The sequence below is a fragment of the Piliocolobus tephrosceles genome, chromosome 5, assembly GCF_002776525.5.
Source record: "Piliocolobus tephrosceles isolate RC106 chromosome 5, ASM277652v3, whole genome shotgun sequence".
NCBI lineage: Eukaryota > Metazoa > Chordata > Mammalia > Primates > Cercopithecidae > Piliocolobus > Piliocolobus tephrosceles.
The window spans coordinates 133710405-133729431 of record NC_045438.1 but is presented as its reverse complement, the minus strand read 5'-3'; the positions used below and the strand labels follow the sequence as shown (position 1 = coordinate 133729431).

The 19027-nt window shown below is 55.2% G+C and overlaps 1 protein-coding gene and 1 pseudogene across 6 annotated transcripts in view; both read left to right on the top strand.

Moving 5' to 3' along the window:
• Positions 1 to 14044, top strand: part of ANKS1A (ankyrin repeat and sterile alpha motif domain containing 1A) — a 198160-nt gene extending 184116 nt beyond the window's left edge. For 3 of the 6 annotated variants that reach the window (XM_023212577.2, XM_023212579.3, XM_023212582.3), the window contains 11 exons: positions 1120 to 1218; positions 2054 to 2206; positions 2358 to 2465; positions 3503 to 3667; positions 5133 to 5258; positions 5596 to 5667; positions 5879 to 5965; positions 6597 to 6737; positions 8473 to 8643; positions 9654 to 9751; positions 10723 to 14044. In XM_023212577.2, the coding sequence (XP_023068345.1) occupies positions 1120 to 1218; positions 2054 to 2206; positions 2358 to 2465; positions 3503 to 3667; positions 5133 to 5258; positions 5596 to 5667; positions 5879 to 5965; positions 6597 to 6737; positions 8473 to 8643; positions 9654 to 9751; positions 10723 to 11011 (1509 nt within the window). In that variant the 3' untranslated portion in view covers positions 11012 to 14044. The remainder of the gene's footprint in view (positions 1 to 1119; positions 1219 to 2053; positions 2207 to 2357; positions 2466 to 3502; positions 3668 to 5132; positions 5259 to 5595; positions 5668 to 5878; positions 5966 to 6596; positions 6738 to 8472; positions 8644 to 9653; positions 9752 to 10722) is intronic. The other 3 variants (XM_023212581.3, XM_023212578.2, XM_023212580.2) reach the window with 3 other exon arrangements.
• A 3729-nt stretch (positions 14045 to 17773) lies between these two features.
• LOC111542948 lies at positions 17774 to 18679 on the top strand (annotated as a pseudogene).
• Positions 18680 to 19027: the final 348 nt, after the last annotated feature.

The following is a 19027-nucleotide window of genomic DNA, read 5'->3' as shown; positions in this document are numbered from 1 at the left end:
ATAAGAACAAGGCACCGAGCGTGTACAAGAATGGTATTTGTGTGAAAATGCAGTGTGCAGGCACATGCCTGTCTGTGCCCAGCTGGGCTCTGGGGAAGTCCAGGAAGTGGCAGCAGCTGCAACTGCAAGGGGCTCCATGACTGAGCGACGGGCAGGACCTGTGAATTTTGTATCATAGGCCATACTGTGTATTTTAAAATTAAATCTGCTCACACTATCTTGTGACTATTGTAATTAGAGACGTCCTCGCAGGGGCCAGGAGCATGAAGGAAAGAGGCTGCCCAGAGTCACATCTTAGCTCTACCACTAGATATGTGATGTCAAGACATTTCTGACCTCTGTGTGCCTCAGTTTCCTCATCTATTAAAACAGAGGAACGGGATTAACAGAAACCCTAACATGCAGGTTGTGAGCATGAAGTGGGATGTGCCAGGTGACAGCTTTCAGCCCTGTCATAGAGTGAGAAAACAGCAGGAGCACCAGCCTCCGTCCCCACATCCTCTCATCGTGCTTAGCGCTGCCGGTGGGCGCTCCATGTGCCTCTCCACCCTCAGCTGCTCCATTGAGGCCAGTGGAGGCCGCAGAGAACAGCGCAGACTGGGCTCAGCTCTGACCCACCCTTCTCCCTGGGACAAGGACGCCCTTCTCTGACAGTCTCCTTCTTGGGGTGAGGCTGGCTCCTCGGGTAGCCGCCCCTGTCACCAGCCGTCCGCCTGAGGTGGTTGTTACAGCCTTAGAATTATAAAATCCTGTCCAAGAGGAACCTTGGGATAAGTCCACCCGTTCTTTATCTTGGATGCATGGAACCTGCTCCCCAGAAAAATGCACACACACTCAGGGGCCAGGGCTTGTGGCTGGGCCTGGGCAGGCGGCACCCGCACCCTTGTGTGCCCTGCTGGCCTCAGCACCTTGTGCATATTCTGGAGCCCCAGCTCTGCCCAGCTACCCTGGGAGCCACCTGGATGGGCGTGGGCAGTCTGGGCAGACTTGTCCCCGTGCCCTCTTGGTGCCTGCAGTGAAGGAGAATTTGGTGCGGGGCCGTGAAAGGCCCACCTGACCCCCTCAGGGCCACCAGCTGTCCACCCAAGAGGGGCCCTGACATCCACTTTCTGCTCTCAGGGGTCTAATGTGATGGAAGAGCAGGACCTGCGGGACATCGGCATCAGTGACCCACAGCACCGGCGGAAGTTGCTCCAGGCGGCACGCTCCCTGCCCAAGGTGACTGTCGCCAGCCCTGTAGCCTCGCCTGTGTGGAGCCAGGGCCACCTCCCTAGCACCACCTGCACCATGAACAGGGCAGGAGCGGGGCTCCAGCATGGCGGGGCCTCTACTCCTCACCCTAGGAGCTCCAGAGGGCCGCACACAACCTGTTTGCTTCCTCACTACACCCTAAGGCCGTTGGAGAGCCAGCAGAACCCTAGGGCAGGGAGTGGCTCCTCCGGGGTCAGGAGGAGGTTCTGGGAGTCTGCCGGGCTCGGGAGCTTGGCTTGGCCTTTCACCCAGAGCCCCCTTCAGAGTCTCTCTGGCTCACTGGAGCCCAGGCCAGCCTGCACTGAGCCTTGGCACCAGGCCCCTCCCTCAGTGGGCTTGAGGGAGGTACTGTCTTCCCTGGGGAGCCAGGAGCTGGTGGGCTCGAGCCTCTCCCCTGCACCTGTGCTGAGTCCAGTGGCCCCGTCCCTTCTACCTGCCCAGAGCTTGGGAAGTGCCTGCTCTGAGGGCACACACTATTCTCTTATCCCTCCAGGCCCGTGATCTCAGCGGAGCTCAGGGTGGAGGCGTTCTGCAGACCCCCCTCCCGACCTAGGGCTTGTCTGCTAGGGCCGTCTTCGAGCCCTGTCGGTGCTCCAGCGGCTCCTGCCTTCCCCATGGGGAAGCCGAGACCAGCGAGTGATAGGAGAGGCTGTGTGAAGAGAGGGACTCGAAGGTGCTGAGGAACCCAAACACGCAGGACCCCCTTGGCCACAGTCTGCGTGAGCTGACTGGGTCTGTGGTCCTTGGGTCCCTCTTCTGTGAGTGCTGAGATGTCTGTTTCGCCTCCCTCCTTGCCCTGTAGGTGAAGGCTCTGGGTTATGATGGGAACAGCCCCCCTTCCGTGCCCTCCTGGCTGGACTCCCTGGGGCTGCAGGACTACGTCCATTCCTTCCTGTCAAGTGGCTACGGCTCCATCGACACCGTGAAGAACCTCTGGGAGCTGGAGCTCGTCAACGTGAGTAGCCCCTGCGTGGCCCGGCCTGGACCCTCCAGAAGCCTGAGCTCCCCTTAGGGGCAGCCTGGCCCAGCGGGAGAGTGCTGGGGGCTGGAGCAGACCGAGTGAGTTGGCCACCTGACGTGTCACCTCCCTGCTCCTCATCACCCAGGTCCTGAAGGTCCAGCTGCTGGGCCATCGCAAGCGCATCATCGCCTCCCTCGCAGACAGGCCATATGAGGAGCCGCCCCAGAAGCCCCCCAGATTCTCCCAGCTGAGGGTGAGTCAGGGAGGGACGGAAAGGAACGTCTGTTTGTTCTCTGTATTTGTAGGAATTACATAGAATTCTTTAGGATTCTTCAGAGACTGCGCCACTGTAGTGTAGGAGAAAGCAGCTCCAACAAGAAGAGAGGAGCACAGGAGAGGGGGTTTAGAGACGTTCCCCGCCACCCATTGCTATTTGGGGATGGCCTATCAAACATAAAACTTGGGGGATAGTGGGAAAACACCAGGCCGTGCCTGGGCATTGGACTCAGCTCTGTGGCTGGGGACAGGGAGGGTCCGGGTCGGATAACACCTGAGACAAATCCAAACGGCCAGGACTTGCAGCCTCCTGGCAGCCCCCACATCTGAGTTCGAATTTCCAGGCTCGGGTGGCTAAGACAGCTTGCATTTTAAAAACCTCACCAGTGATCTGTTGCTCCTGCCGGTCATTCCTGACTGCAGAAATGGGTTAGACCCAGAGCCTGCGGCTGAGGAGGGGCTCTCCCCCAGCCCCAGGCCACAGCGTGCAGGAATGGCGGTAACTGGAGCAGGGAGCCCTCGGGTACCCTGGGCAGGTCTCACCCCACTGAACCCTCAGGGGCTTCGTGAAGTGGGTCCTGTTCATCCTCCTCTTACAGATGAGAAAGTGGAGGCCCAGCCCTGCTCTGAGAACCAGATACACAACTGACATTCAAATATAGACACTGAGAAGCCCGGTTTTTATTCTGTGGGAGACAGTGGCTTTAGGGCCCTGACTGACATTTTCCTCAGGAGGGTGCTTTGGTCATGCGCAGAGGCCTGCAATGGATCAGGACAGAAGATTTAATCTTTTATAAATGCAAAAGTGGCTTCCCCACCCTCTTTGGGGACACTAGTGGACAGTGGCTGCGTGGTGCCACTTGTCTGACACCCCTGTGGCGTTGGCCCCTTCGATCCCTGCTGCTTCTCCTGGTGCCGCTCCCTGTGCCGTCCTAACCAGCAGCGCTGGCTGACACCTGTAGCCGGGCACTGGGCTGAGGGTTGCAAGTTCCACCTGGATTTCTCCCTCCACAGTGCCAAGATTTGCTCTCCCAGACGTCATCCCCGCTGAGCCAGAATGATTCCTGCACTGGGCGGTCGGCTGACCTACTGCTGCCTCCAGGGGACACAGGCAGGAGGCGCCATGACAGTCTCCATGACCCCGTGGCACCCTCCCGAGCGGAGCGCTTCAGGATGCAGGTGGGGCAGGGCGGGTAGGTGGTGGGGAGTGGAGCTGCGGCCAGGGTCTGCCTCATTCCGCTGGGCGGGACAGGGCCTCCCAGAATCACCTGCTGCCCCATACCCGAGCACAGTTGGGCTGGCACCAGAGTCAGGAGGCACCAGCCTGCTCTGCTCACCCACACCCAGCCGCCTTGTGTAAGGCTCACCCAGCCCCCATGGTGCCGAGCTCAGGCCGCACAACTCATTTCAGCAGTCGGCTGCCAGGGCCACTCCTGTGGCCTGCACTTCCCTCCCTCAGGGGTTCAGATCCCGTGTCCACTCTTTCTCTGTGGCCTCCTGCATCCTGCCCTGCTGGCCCCAGAGCCCTCTGTGCAATCCTGGCCTCCCTGAGCTCCTTCTTGGCCCCTTCCTTCTCTGCTTACCTGCGTTGTTCCCAGACAACTGCTTTCCCTGCAGCCTCACCTCTGCAGCGTTCTCTGTCTGCAGCCCCATGGGGGGGCACCTCTGGAGACACCTCCTGCGCTCCCGGTGCCCGCTCCAGCCCTGGCCGAGGTGGGCCCGTCTCACATTCCTGGCTCACCCTCTCAGCATCATTTCCAGGGGTCCTGGATTTACTCAGGACCTGCCTGTCCTGCCTCTTGCCTTGTAGGGACCCTGGCTTTGTCCTTTGTCCTCTTCTTGGCCTGTCAGACACAGGATTGGCAGGTGTCCCTCAGGCCCCTCTGGGTGAACTTCAGCTTCACCCCTGCCTGCTTCTCTGACTCTCACTTTTCACTTCTGGCTCTGGGGACTTCCCTTCCCTTTCTACTAGCACAGCCGTGAGTTTTAAAGGAAAACACATCGTCCGGCAATTCCGATTGCTGCTGAGAGTCCCTGCAGCTGCTGGGAAGGGCGGGCCTCCGTGTTTCCTGAATCTTTTCCTTCCTCTCCGTTCCTTCTACCAGCACCCTGGGCAGGGACCCATCAGCTCTCGCCTGGACCGCAGTGGCCTCCCCCACCCTCCAGCTGCTGCCAGAAGGATCCATTTGAAATGCGTTCCCAGGCACGGGGCGCTTCACTGGCTTCCCAGCTGTGAAGGTCCCTCCCAGGCCCTGGGCTGGGCCCCAAGGCGTCCCGGGGTCTCATGACCGCTGCTCTCTCCTTTGGTCTATATGCAGAACAGCCTGGCAGCCTGTGCCCCCCATCCCCCCCCACCCCCCCACAGACTCTGCCATCTCCTCTCTGGTCATTTCCCATCTCCTTTGAGACTCATCTCGGACACCACAGAGACTGTCCTTCCCGAGCCCTGCTCTCAGGCCATTTGGGTCGCTGCTGCGCCTCTGCTGTGGCCGGCGCCTCCCCTCTCCCGCAGTGGGTTTGAATTGCTGGTCTGCCCCCTGCCGTCTCCACTTGACCCTTGAACTTGCTGAGGTCACTGGCATCTCACCCTTGGGTGTGCTCCTCTGGAGCAAGGAGCAGGTGTCCAATTGCATGTGTTCTGCAGGAGGAGCACCGCGAGGCCAAGCTGACCCTGCGGCCCCCCAGCCTGGCAGCCCCCTACGCCCCAGTGCAGAGTTGGCAACACCAGCCAGAGAAACTCATCTTCGAGTCCTGCGGTTATGAAGCCAATGTGAGTTGCTTCCACCCTCCCAGCAGGGCCGGTCTCCCTGCTCCTTCTCGGCCAGGCACCTGCGGCTGGGTCCCAGCAGGGACTCCACAAAGCCAGGCCCAGGACTCGCAAGCTGTTCTCCACTCTTCAGCCACTCTTGGCAGCTAAGGCAAAGGGGTGGAGGCCTCTGGGGGTCCTTTAGCCAGAGAGTTGGATGGAGGGTCTCTCCAGCTGGGGCAGGAGAGGGCTGTTACTGGGACAGGTAACCACTTGATTGTGGGACAGTCCCAAATTGGCTGGGTCACCCCTGCATGGAAACGCAGGATTTCCTAAGCCTGGCCACTGCTCACCCCCACAGTATCTGGGCTCCATGCTGATCAAAGATCTGCGAGGGACAGAATCCACACAAGACGCCTGTGCCAAGATGCGGGTAGGGTGCCTATATGGGTTGGAGGGTATCTGTGCGGGCTGGAGGGTGCCTGGGACTGGCTAGGACAGAAGGCAGCAATGGGGGCAGTAGCTACAGTTGCCTGGGCCCTGCTGTGCTATGTAAGGATGGGAGGGAAGCTGGCACCTGCGGAAGCCCAGGAGGCTTAGCCCTGAGTAGGGGCACTGACAGGGCCACTCCTTATTTCCTGTAGAAATCTACCGAGCACATGAAGAAGATCCCTACCATCATCCTGTCCATCACATACAAAGGTGTCAAGTTCATCGACGCCTCCAACAAGGTGTGCTGCTTATAGGGACTCTTGGCGGGAGTGGGACCCACGTCCCCGTCAGACCCACAGGGCTCCAGGGCAAGCAATCCGGCTGCCTTCTCTCATCCCTTATCTCCCGGAGGGTCCCCAGTCCTCATTACTTCCCACTTCTCCAAGAAGCGTGTCTCTCATCTGTTGGCCTGGGTGCCTGCTGTCAGCCCCGTCCTGCCCTAGTGGTGACTGCTGTTAGCTTCTCCACCTGGGCTCCGCTGGCCACGTGCCTGCTCACAGGTTTTCACAGATGTGATTCCCTCCGTGAGCAAAGGCCTCCCCCTGTGCGCCACTGCGTGGGATCCCACCTTCCTGACACCCTTCTCTCTTTGCCCCCACCCTGGGAGGTGGGAGAGGCTGGGGAGAGCTTGTGGTTGGGTGTGAACATTTTACTGCCTTAGTTGTGGTCAGGGGTGGAGACCTCAAACCGAAATCGGGGAAGGTTAGATACCATCCCCCACCCCCACCAATAAACAAAATGAGAAGATGGAGAGGGGTTTGCTTGATGCTCTAGGCTGGGACAGAGAACAGTGACAATGGTAACAGGCTGGGGTGGGGGGTGCCAGAGGGATGCCTAAGCCTGAGAATTCCAGAACACGGCTCTCCCCAGCAGAACGTCATCGCAGAGCATGAGATCCGGAACATTTCCTGTGCGGCCCAGGACCCAGAGGACCTCTGTACCTTTGCCTACATCACCAAGGACCTGCAGACCAGCCACCACTATTGCCATGTGTTCAGCACCGTGGATGTGGTGGGTGGGGTCCTGGGGCTGGGCGGGGTGGGCTTGGGTTGCCAGCCCTGAGGCATCCAGCCCCATTGCAGGGCACAGATGCGGCGCTGTCCTGGCCCCTGGCCAGTGCCTGGCAAATGGTTGGTTCACGAATGGAGCCCAGCAGCACTCCAGGCCAGTCCCCTTTCACAGTGATGAGACTGACGCACAGAGGGAGCAGAGACCGGCCCAGTGCACTAGGGATAGGGGGGTTCCAGCTTTTTTTTTTTTTTTTTTTTTTTTAAGAGATGGAGTCTCGCTATGTTGCCCAGGCTGGCCTTGCACTCCTGGGTTCAGGCAAGTTACCCACCTCAGCCTCCCACATAACTGCTAATAGGCATGAGCCACCGCCCCTGACTTTCTAGGTTTTCGGCGAGTGTTTTCTTAGGTCAGGCAAGGCGATTGTCTCCCCCGGCTCCCTGCCCTAGCTCTCCAACCTCTGCCTGGGCCGCCTCCCAGAAATGCCCTCTACTTCCCTCTTAAGGGCAGCCGTGCCCTCTTTGGCAGATTTTCTTGCCTCAAATTCCTGCTGAGGCTCGGCTCTGGGTGCCACTGGGCTGAGGAGAGTTCATCCTCACACAGCTGCCCACAGGGAGCAGACCAGAAATGACAGCCCACAGGCAGGGGTTCCCGGTAACCTGCAACAAAGCCTGGGAGGGGCCCCAGGCTGCCTCCTCACCCCAGGAGGAAGTCAGAGGGGTCCAGGTCTCTGCTGTCCTCAGGGATAGCAGCTGTTTCCAGAATCTCTGTGGCTCCTGGAATACAGGCAGCTCTGGGCATCCTCACACTCCCAGGACTTCATCCACCCCAGCCCTCTGCTGGCTCTGGGCCAGTGAAGGTTAGGAGGAGCCAGGCTTTGCCGCTTGCTAGCTGTGTGAGCTTGGAAACATCACGTCTGCCTGCTTCCTCATCTGTCTGGAGGGCATGTAATGTGGCCCACCTCAGGGGCCACTGTGAGATGGATGAGGTGGTCCACACAGCACAGTCAGTGGCATTAACCTGTTGCTGACTTTTCCCACATACACTCAGTTCTGCTGTAATGCCATATATATGCTCCTAACCATGTGCTGTGTAAAATCACACAATAAAACCACAGGGTTTAAGGGGAAATGGAGTTAGGGGCACAGCACTCACAAACTTTGTCGGTGACACATTAAAAACAAAAGCACTAGCACCACTTATATTAAATGGTTAAGAAATACCCAAGTACTACCTCAGGCATGGCACCCTGCCTTGGCAAAGACCTGCCGTGGGCTTGCAGCAGTGTGCACCTGCCGTCCCCACAGCTCAGCTCCCGGCCACATCCTGTGTAGAGCGGGGAGAACAACAGGGACCTAGGGAGAGGGAGAGTAGGGAAAGGAGGGAAGAGTGAAGGGAGGTGGGAGCACTCCGGGTAGACTTAGAAGGGGACACGTGGTCCCTGCGAGGAAGGTCATATCCAGTGTGAAGCTATGGCACCAGGTGTGGTGGGGCAGGGGGCGTCTGTCTCCTGAGGGCTTGGTTCAGCTGGCAGCAGTTTTTGCATTTTCCTGGTGTCTCTATCCCATGAAATCCTGCAGAAGGAAAGTGTTAGGCTCAAATTGTGTCTTTTCAAAACCAGTGTTCTCTTCATACCCCAGATGCTGCCTGTGTGCTCAGGGTGGGGGTGAGGACAGGGCAGGAGTGGGTGAAGCGGCTCCTGAACCGGGCGCTTAAGTGGTGATCTGCTTCCTCCCAGAACCTGACCTACGAGATCATCCTGACGCTGGGGCAGGCCTTCGAGGTGGCCTATCAGTTGGCCCTGCAGGCCCAGAAGTCCAGGGCAGTGGGCGCCTCTGCAGCTGAGATGATTGAAACAAAATCTTCCAAACCGGTGCCTAAGCCTCGGGTCGGCGTGAGGAAATCCGCAGTACGTGGGCCCCGCTGGACAAGATCCCCCCCTCCCTGGCCCCGGGGATTCAAGGGCTCGGGGTGACCAGCACGAGGAGGGTCTTCTGGCACTTCCAGAAAGCTGGCCCCCCAGGGAAATGACCCTCTTGTCTCCCACCCCTGCCAGGTCTTGCCCTGGAAAGGCAACAGCTCCTCTGGCCTGGGCGGGCCTCTGCTGCTCCCGCTGCCCTCCCTCGCCGGGCTCCCCCAAGGGCAAGGCCATCAAGGGGCTGCAGAGAGCGGCCCGCAGGCAGCCCCCAGTAACTGCGCCATCCCTGTGTCTGTGTCTGCTTTGCTCTGCACCCCAGGTGCTGCTGCCCCCCGATAGTCGCTGTTGTTACTGTCACACCTGCACCACCCACCGTCCTTCCTACCTACCGCTGCCGTCTGTTAGTCCTGGAGTCAAGGTCTTTACGCCCCCTGCTGTCTTGTGTGTCAGTGTCCCCGAAGTGACCGTGAGCGCTCTTAGCCTCTGGTGGCCTCTCCGTCTGCCTCTGTGACATTCTTTCCCCTCTTCCTGAGATGCCCTCTGCCTGTCCTGCGTGTGCTTCAGCCCGCTCTGTTTTTCTGTTGTGTGTCCTCTCTCCAGAGGTCTGGGGTGACTGCTGTGGTCTTGCCTTGGGGTGAGCTCTCTGGCCCTACCAGAGACACCCGAGGCTTGACATTTCCAAGCCCCATATCCCTTTCCTGCCCAGTGTGAGCAGGTTTGGGGCTTAGAGCAGGAGACCTGGGTAGGACAGGGGTCCTTTAACTGAGCAATCCCAAGAAATCCTGGAGAGAGGTTGTGCCTGGAGGTGGCCCTCGCCAAGATGCTCCGGGAGGGTGTCCCTCCTCCGCCGGCCCCCAGGGGTCTGCTCTTTGACTGAGGAGAATAAGGGCTACCGCTCCCAGCACAGGGGCCACAGCCCAGCCTGGGGGTGGGAGGGGCCTGCTGCCTCCAGCCCTGGCACAGAGCTCCCTCTGACTCTTGACTGCTTCCTTGTTTGGCAGCTGGAACCACCCGATATGGACCAAGATGCCCAATCCCATGCCAGTGTCTCCTGGGTTGTGGACCCCAAACCAGACTCTAAGCGGAGCCTCAGCACCAAGTATGAGACCACTATCTTCTAAAACAACCCACTCCCTGTCTCCACTAGTCTCACTGTGCCTTTGCCATCCGATCTTTCTGCTGTCCTCAACTCTCTCCTTCCAGCTGCTGATGCCAAGGCCCCAACTGCACTGGGACCTGCTCCTCCTGGGCGGGCGGCAGCGTAGACGCTGTACACTCGCAGCTCTCGTACCTACCACCACCGAACACTGTGAATTCTCCCCCTTGGGCTGAGGACAGCTTGAGGGGGTGAGTTGCCTCTGAGGTGGGCACCAAGAGGGCTCAGGGGTTCTGTTGCACCCCAGAAGCCTCCACGGGCAGGCACTGTGAACCCCGACGGGCAGGGCAGTCTCCAGCAGAATCCCAATGGCACTGATAGCTCCCTGGGGTTGGGCTGGGCTCTATGTGGCTCCCTCCTCCTGTCTGCTGTCCTGAGCCACAGCTGGGCACCATTGCCAAGAGCTAGCTGACTATTCTCCCCTCTCCTGAAACAACCGACCACTGTGACCACCCAGTGCCAGAGTCCCCAGCACTCTGCTCACAGCCGGCCTGCAGCCCTACCCCACTGTCCTCCGCTACTCTGAGGAGCTGGCCTCACTCTCATGGCTACGCCCTTGTGAGACCTTGAGCTCAGTGATGTGGCTGGACCAGGGATAGACTGCTTTCTGTGAGGGCCCAAGATACGCGCCAGGCCCTTGGGTCCGTGCTGACTGTCCCGCTTGGGGCTCTGGGTATCTCAACACTCACGGGCTGGCTCACACAGCAGGTGTCTCAGTCCTGATGGGCCTTCCCCTCCAAGGAGGGGGGTGGCACGTGTGTGGACAGCCCCTCTGTCTTCACCACGGAGTCTCAAGGCCTGGCAGCCTTGGGCCTGACTCTGGAGTCTAGCTCACTGAGGAGGAAAGCCTTCTGTAGAACCAACAAGGAGGCGGCCTGTGCCCTGCACACACGGCGCACCTTCTTCCCTCACAGAACAGAGCTGCTGGAGGACAGGGACCTGGACCAAGTGGCCTCCATTGTCCTCTGGGAGCTTTCTGACATTCTCCACGGTGGGGGATCACAGATAGCGCCGTCCAGCGCGCCCCTGAACACCTCCCTCAGCCTCCTGACTCCTCTGAGAGGACAGGCCGTCCCCTCACAGCAGCTCAGCAGCTGGGATGGTGGAGCTGTCTCTGAAGAGGCCCCCGTTCTCCAGTGTGGGCAAACCAGTTTGGATGGCAGGAGACAGGAAGGCAGCCGTGCACACAGCAGAGTCCACTAGGAAAGCCGGTCGGCCAGGGCAGTCAAAACCCAAGTCGACAAACTGGGTGGGTCCTGTGCACCCACCCATCCTTGTGCCTTCCTGAGCAGAGTCGCGGAGCCAGAGGCGGCGGGGGCTGCGGGCTGTGGGTGCTCAAAGCAGGCGCGGAGGGTGCCCAGGGGAGGCTGTGAGGGATCTTCTGTCCTGCTGTGTTTCCTTTCCGTTTCCTCCACCGTCCGCAGGCCCCATTGGTTAACCCTTTCCTCCCCCCATTGTTTGCTTCTGCCAAGCTGAGCCACTGAGGAACCACACTGTGCTGCGGAAAATAGACGTGGGGGCATAGGCTCCCACTGCCATCACCGCCGCCGCCTCACCTGCAGCTTTGAAGACCCAGGCCTCACCTCCGCCTGCAGGACCTCCTCTTGGCCACTTGGCCTGGGCCTGCCACCACCACGTCTTGCAGAATGAGCCCTGCCTGGGCTGTGGAGAAGCACTCCAGGCCGCTGGCAGATGGGACTGGCATTCCAGAGGGTCAAGAAGTGACTTGTTGAGAACACATTGTTTTTAACAGAAACAAAATCTTTTTATAAAGTGAACTTTTAACACTTGGCTCAAACCTCTAGGTCATACTGCCAATCTTTAGACAAATGGTCATGGGGCAGGGGACAGGGGAGCTGAGGCTGGTTCAGAGGCCAGCCTGCACAGCCTCTGTCCTCAGGATGGGACCTGGGTGCAGCTCAGCGGGTCTGAAGAGAAGGTGGTGGCCTGTGGGTGAGGGGAACGGAGCAGGCTCGGGCAGAATTGCGTACGGTGCGTCTGCTTTTCAAACCTGACCATAGCAGCTGCTGCTCTTTATGAACTGCCCGATTTCCTGTCCCCTTCAGGGGCTGGACACAGGCTTCTTGTAAGAACACAGCCCTAGAGGCACCTGAGCAACTCAAAGGTTTCCGGTCCATTTCTGGGGTTCCCGATGGGAAGTTTCAGTGGCCAAATGAAGATGTGTGTGCAGTTTCTAGTGCTGGGAAGTCTCAGCCAGCACCAGAGCGCCAGGCCTCTCCCTGGCCTCTTACCTGTCAGTGACCGGAGCACTGCCCTGGGCTGGCGCTGTGCTGCCTGCATTGTGTCAGAGAACAGGAAAAGCAGCTTTGGGGCGTTAATGTTTGGAGTAGGTCAGCTCAGGTTGCTACTTGCCAATTTGTGATTTGTCTAATCAGCCTGTGTGATTGGGGCTCATTTTAATTCTCTGAATTATTGGTTTGACGGTTACACTCTCGGCAGCTGGGCTCATCCCCAGCCCCTGGTGTGGAAAAGGCTAAATAAGGTGACAGTGCATCAGTGCTCCCCCGCGTGGCCTTTGGGGCAGGCTGGCGTCCTAGTGCACCTCTGCTTCTTAAGCTTTCCTGCTGCTCACTTTGCTTTTAAAAGTAACTTGGGTTGCAGTCTTCCCTCTGGACTAGAGTAGAAATGCAGGGGAAACTGCTGTGGATTTGAGAGGCAAAGTTGGCTCAGCTGTGTGCCCAGTTCCTCCTGTGGGCACTTTAGTAGGCTCTGAGCTTTCCTGGCATAGGTCAATCTGGTCCCAGGATGAATAGTCCAGGCTTCAGCAACACTCCTCTTTCCCCGCAAAGGCTGTGAATTTAAATTCTTTGTGGGTGTGTATGTGCAGGGAGTACTGTTAGGCACATTCTTAACCCATGTGGTTGGCCAGAAATCAGAAGTGGGGCTGTGTCTCTGGCTGGCTGGAGGCCAGGCCTTGTGGGTTTCTATCTGCTAAGTGCCCAGCAGGTTGGGGCCTGGGACCCAGCTCCCTCTGCGACAGAGGCGGGCCCCCCTCCACTTCTTGGTACTAAACAAAGACCTTGACACCTTGCAGTTTCACTTCATTTCCTGCTCCTTTCAGGGCCTGTGAGGATTCCCATGCGCTAACGCTGTACAGTACTCGGCCCCGACTTTCTTCCCAGAGTTGACCAGGAACCCTAAAGCATCCAGAGTAGACTGCGCTGCTGCTGTGCACATGCTGGTGCCCATCTTCCTCCTGAGGGGCCAGGCCATGTCTAAGTGGGCCTCTGTTGGGGGGCGGCAGGTCCGAAAGAACCTGCAGACACTACGATGCACTCCTCACGCTGTCTTTTGTGCTTAGATCATCCATAGGTGTTTCTTCTGCTTGAAGCTGCTATATCGTCTTTATTTATTCAGGGTATGTTCATATTGGAAGCCTTGGCTAGTCTGCTGTGGCCCTGGGTTCTGTTTAGAGATTGGTTTATTTCTGAATATTCAAGAAAGGAAAATGACTGGGCCTTTCTTTTCTTCTCCTCTGGGGCAGGTTGTCTCCCTTTCCTAGAAAGGTTATTGTAACTTTAAGGACAGGCTTCAGGTGGGAAGGCCCCTACTTTTGCACTTCTCCAAGTGCAGGTCACACCAGGGGCAGACCCTGTTGCTGCGTTTCTGAACTGTGAAGGCGCCTATTCAGGTGGGAGACTTCAGATGGGCTCAGTACCTGTTCCAGCCACAGGCTTCTTGTCCGCTTCTTCTTCCCTGTCCACCAGCTGCTCAGCGCATAAGACCTTCCCGACAGGCTCTGCGTGTGCAGTGCTCCGTGTCCCTCCTGGGCCCTCCAGCTTCAGACACTAATGGGAGTTCCCGAGACACTCGGGTTGGAGCAGGCAGCAGGCAGACATTAGAAAGCCAGTCTGAACGGGGGCCGTCTGTGAGATGCCCAGGCCAGCTCACAAGTATTGTCGCTCATGGTGTGGCAATGGACTGAACTGTAATAAAAAAATGTTATTTAATCTTTGTCTCTGTATTTTGATACTTGAATGACTTCCCTTTTTGTTTTACTGTACATAAAATTGTTAATCTGTCTGATTTTGTCTGAATTATAAACATTTTGAGGTACCAAACATAACCAATCTGTGCAGCAACATAGACTGACCTCACTACCCAAGAGACTGTAAATATTCCTGGGCTTCCAGCTTTGGTTTTGTTATTTTCATAACTGTACAACTTAGAACAGACTGAATTAATAAATGAGAAGCGACATGAACGCAGCCTTAATTCTGAGTCTTTGAATTGGAAAGCGTCTTGATGGTTTTCTGGCAGAGGCGTGGGCACAGGCGAGATGCAGGCTGAGGGTTGCTGAGTTGCATCCTACGCTGTTTGGCTTTCTGTCTCGCACTCTCTTAACTGTTACAGCTGCCCTGTGAGGTGCAAGGGCCCCACGATTCACCTCCCCTCCTTAGGAGCATCGTGCTGTGAACACCAAGCCAGGGCCACATCCTGGTTACTGCTGCAGCTGCATCTCTTCTGCATCCTGGTCTGGGCTTGTCCACCCACAGACATGAGTCAAACACCTGCCTCCCGGGCAGCCTGGGGAATCTAGAGCTGTGAAAGAAATTGGGCTCCTTTCAGGAACTTGCTTGGATTGCAGTGGTTAAGTTTCAGACATAAACAACTAGCTCCCGGCCTGAAGCCATGCTGTGGCCGGGATGCAGAGGGCAAAGTGTTCCCAGCGGGCTGGTGGCAGGGAGAGGAAGGGGCGGGGTGCTGAGCTATATTTAAAGGGGAGAATTTGGGAAGGTACAAGCGGTCACAGCAGCCCCTTCGTTGATGGAACACCTATGTTCCAGCTCTGCTAGCTTTCCAGGCAACCATCTCATTAGCCCCCCCTTTCCGGACAGGTGTTGTCACCTCTATTCATAAAGCAGGGCCCAGGGCCAGCGGGAGGGACTTTGAGCCCCATCTGGTCCAGTGGCTCCAGCTGCCGGAGCCCCTATTCCTAGGCCTGCTTCAACCCCAGTTGCCCAGCACTGAATGCTTTTATTCCTGAGTTTCTGTGGACTCTTCCATTTCTTAAAAGGGCCTTAAAAAAGAAAATCACTTATCTAGTTCAATACCCAGTTTTATTTGTAAAGAAAACAAGGTCCAGACTAGGAAAACGATTTTCTTCTAGCCAGCCTGCCAGCGAATGGCAGAGAGGGAGCCAAATCCCACGTTGTTACTCCCAGTTAGGGCTTTGTAGACCACACTGCATTGAATTGGGAAAGTCCACTGAGGCCCGGTCGGGGAAGGCCTCACATTCCAGAGGGGTTCTTCACCCCCACATCCCTTGGCTCCCTGGCTATGGCGCTCTTTCCTAAGCAGAAGAAACCTGACAGCCGGAAGAGAAAGGTCGGGTCATAACTAGTGTCATCAGGGCACCAGGACATATCGCTGCTATCATCATCCCTTCTGGGGCCACCTTACACATTCTGCCTGCCTCTGTGTGAGGCAGAATCCCCGGCCTCTTCCACTCACTCCTTTCTCCTCCTTCAAGGGCTCGTTTCTGTCATATTCCTCCACGTCGTCATGAGCCTCCCCTTCACGGCAGCTGGGCTGTTACTACTGAAAATTGGGATAGATCAACCCTCAGCAATGACCAGGCCATAGAGGAGGAAGAACTTTCAAGCTGGAGCACTTTCCAAGGCAGCTCAAAACACCCTCTAGTCAGCCATGGCCACTCCTGGCTTCCTGAACCCAGAGGGTATCCAAGTCCCACAGATAGGGACAGGCTGACCATCTAGTGTGTGCTGCAGTTCAGCCTGGGGCTCACACTGCACCCACTGTCATCAACTAACAACGAGGAAAGCTCAAGTCTGACCCATCCCTTCCTCCGTGCGGCCTCCAGGACTTTGAGACCACTTTTTTCAGGACTCGGCTGTTAGGGACACAATTATAAACAACCATTTACCAAACAGAATTTTCCTAACACCGTAAAATATTTATTACTCAGTAAATGGAGCTGGGACAATTGGGTAGCCAAGAGGGAGGGAGTGCAGGGAGATTCCTGTTCCAACTTACGGCAAAATAAATTCCAGATGGCTCACATATTTAAATGTAAAAAAAAAAAAAAAAAACCCTCAAAGCTAGAAGAAAATGGGAGTTTTTTTTTTTTTTTTTTTTTTAATATATAAGCTTGGTTTGAGAAAGGCCATTCCAAACATGTTATAAAACCCTGAATCATTTTTTAAAAAGGATTAATATATTTGAGTCTCTAAAAACCAAACATTTCTGCATAACAAAATGCACCCTTAAGAAAAAGAAACAATTGAAAGCAACGTGTGCACCACATGTAACACGGACACCTTGACACCAGCCACCAAAAATAAACTAACGCCTGTGTCTCCGAAGATCAGTAGATGCTCTTTTCCCTGTTCTTCCCACTAAGTACAATTAAAACCCCCAGTGGAAACACCCGTGGGCACAGACAAAAACCTGTTCTTTCCAACCAGAGGACCAGGAAAGGGGCAGCTTAGCAAGACAGAAAATTCAGACAATAAATAACTGATCTGCTCCAGCCGAACACCACAGCAAAAATGGGGCCCCACCCAGATCAGCAGAGGCCAAGACCTCGACCCTCACACAGCTATCATGAGGTGCCCAACAACCTCACGCGTGGTGTCAGAGGGGCCTGGTGAGGAGGCAGAACGCTCACCAGCACCCAGGGATTGTGAGGCTGCTCCCGCCTGGGGAGTCAGTGGAAACTACAGGGGCAGCCGGGAGCCCCACGGCACCCCAGCAGTAACAAGCAGCCTCCCACCTCAGGTATCAGTGGAGGCCAGGTGGGAAAACTGGGCTTTGACCCCCAACCTGGCAGTAATATGCTATTTCCTCTTCCCTTGCTAGAGTGGTGTCAAAGTCAGCTAAAAGAGAAGGTTTAAACAAGAGTAAGAAATAGAAATGTCCAAGTTTCAATAGAAAATCACTTGTCATACCAAGATCCAGAAAAACCTCAATCTGAATTTAAAAGGCAATAATCAATGGATACCAACACTTAGCCGGATGTGGTGGCACACACCTGTAGTCCCAGCTACTCGGAAGCCTGAGGCAGGAGAAGGGCTTCAGCCTGGGAGGCGGAGGTTGCAGGGACCTGAGACTGCACCACTGCACTCCAGCCTGGGCAACAGAGCGAGACTTCGTCTTAAAAAAAAAAGAAAAAAAAAAGATATCAACACCAAGATGGCACAGATATTAGAATTATCTGAAAAATATTTTTAAAGCAGCCATGATAAGAATGTTTCAACAAATAATTATAAACACACTTGTAGAAAATGAAAAAGTCGAAAGTCTGAGCAAATAAATAAAAGATATAAAGAACCTATTGGAAATTTTAGGACTAAAAAAATACAAAAACCACAAAGTTCAGTGGATGGGCTTAAGAGTGGAGTGGATGGGAAAGGAAAGGTGCACCATAAACTGGGAAACAAAACAACAGACATTACCCAATCTGAACAACAGAGAGAAAACAGACTGAAAAAAAACGAACAGTGTCTCAGGGGCCTGTGTGACCATAACAAAAGATCTAACATTTGTGTCAATGAACAAGAAGGAAAAAGAGAGAGGCTAAGAAAATACTCGAGGCCGGATACGGTGGCTCACGTCTGTAATCCTAACTCTTTGGAAGGCTGAAGTGGGAGAATAGATTGAGTCCAGGAGCTCAAGACCAGCCTGGGCAACATAGTGGGACCCTGTCTCTACAAAAAACTTTAAAATTAGCTGGGCGTGGTGGTGTGTGCCTGTAGTCCCAACTCCTCTGGAGGCTGAGGTGGCAGAATTGCTTGAGCCAAGGAGGTTGAGGCTGCAATGACCTGTGATCACCCACCGCACTCCAGCCTGGGCAACAGAGTGAGACCCCCCCATCTCAAAAAAAAAGAAAAAAAAAGCACTCAAAATAATAATGCCTGAGAACTTCCAAAATTTGGCAACAAACATAAATATAAACCTTCAGATTCAAGAAGCCAAGCAAATCCCAAACCAGTTAAACTCTGTGAAAGTGGTTAGAATTAAAAGCCATTTCTGGAGGTGGTGCTTATCCAGAGAGCCATGGCCACTTTCCACTTGGCCCTCATGCAGCTTCAAATTTCTTCCATCAAATCAGATAATGTCACTCGAGCTTGTAGCTTTATCTGGGAGGCAGCAACGCAAGGAGCCAAAATAGTTTCTTTGCTGGAATGCTTCAATTCTCCATATGGAACGAAATATTTTCCTGAATATGCAGAGAAAATTCCTGGTGAATCCACACAGAAGCTTTCTAAAGTAGCAAAGGAATGCAGCATATATCTCACTGGAGGCTCTATCCCTGAAGAGGATGCTGGGAAATTATATAACACCTGTGCTGTGTTTGGGCCTGATGGAACTTTACTAGCGAAGTACAGAAAGATCCATCTGTTTGACATTGATGTTCCTGGAAAAATTACATTTCAAGAATCTAAAACGTTGAGTCCGGGTGATAGTTTCTCCACATTTGATACTCCTTACTGCAGAGTGGGTCTGGGCATCTGCTATGACATGCGGTTTGCAGAGCTTGCACAAATCTACGCACAGAGAGGCTGCCAGCTGTTGGTATATCCAGGAGCTTTTAATCTGACCACTGGACCAGCCCACTGGGAGGTGCTTCAGCGAAGCCAGGCTCTTGATAATCAGGTGTATGTGGCCACAGCCTCTCCTGCCCGGGATGACAAAACCTCCCATGTTGCCTGGGGACACAGCACCGTGGTGAACCCTTGGGGGGAGGTCCTAGCCAAAGCTGGCACAGAAGAAGCAATCGTGTATTCAGACATAGACCTGAAGAAGCTGGCTGAAATACACCAGCAAATCCCCATTTTTAGACAGAAGCGATCAGACCTCTATGCTATGGAGATGAAAAAGCCCTAAAGTTTACATTTCTAATGTGTCACACAACAGGAAAATATGATTCTACAACATAATCAACTCCCTATTAAATTCTTTCATGGAAAAAAAAAAAAAAGTCATTTCTGGCCGAGCATGGTGACTCACGCCTGTAATCCCAGTACTTTGGGAGGCTGAGGCAGGTGGATCACATGAGGCCAGGAGTTCGAGACCAGCCTGGCCAACATGATAAAACCCCGAAAAATGAGCCAGACATGGTGGTGTGTGCCTATAATCCCAGCTACTCAGGAGGCTGAGGCAGGATAATTGCTTGAACTCAGGAGGTAGAGGTTGCAGTGAGCCAAGATTTTGCCACTGCACTCCAGCCTGGGT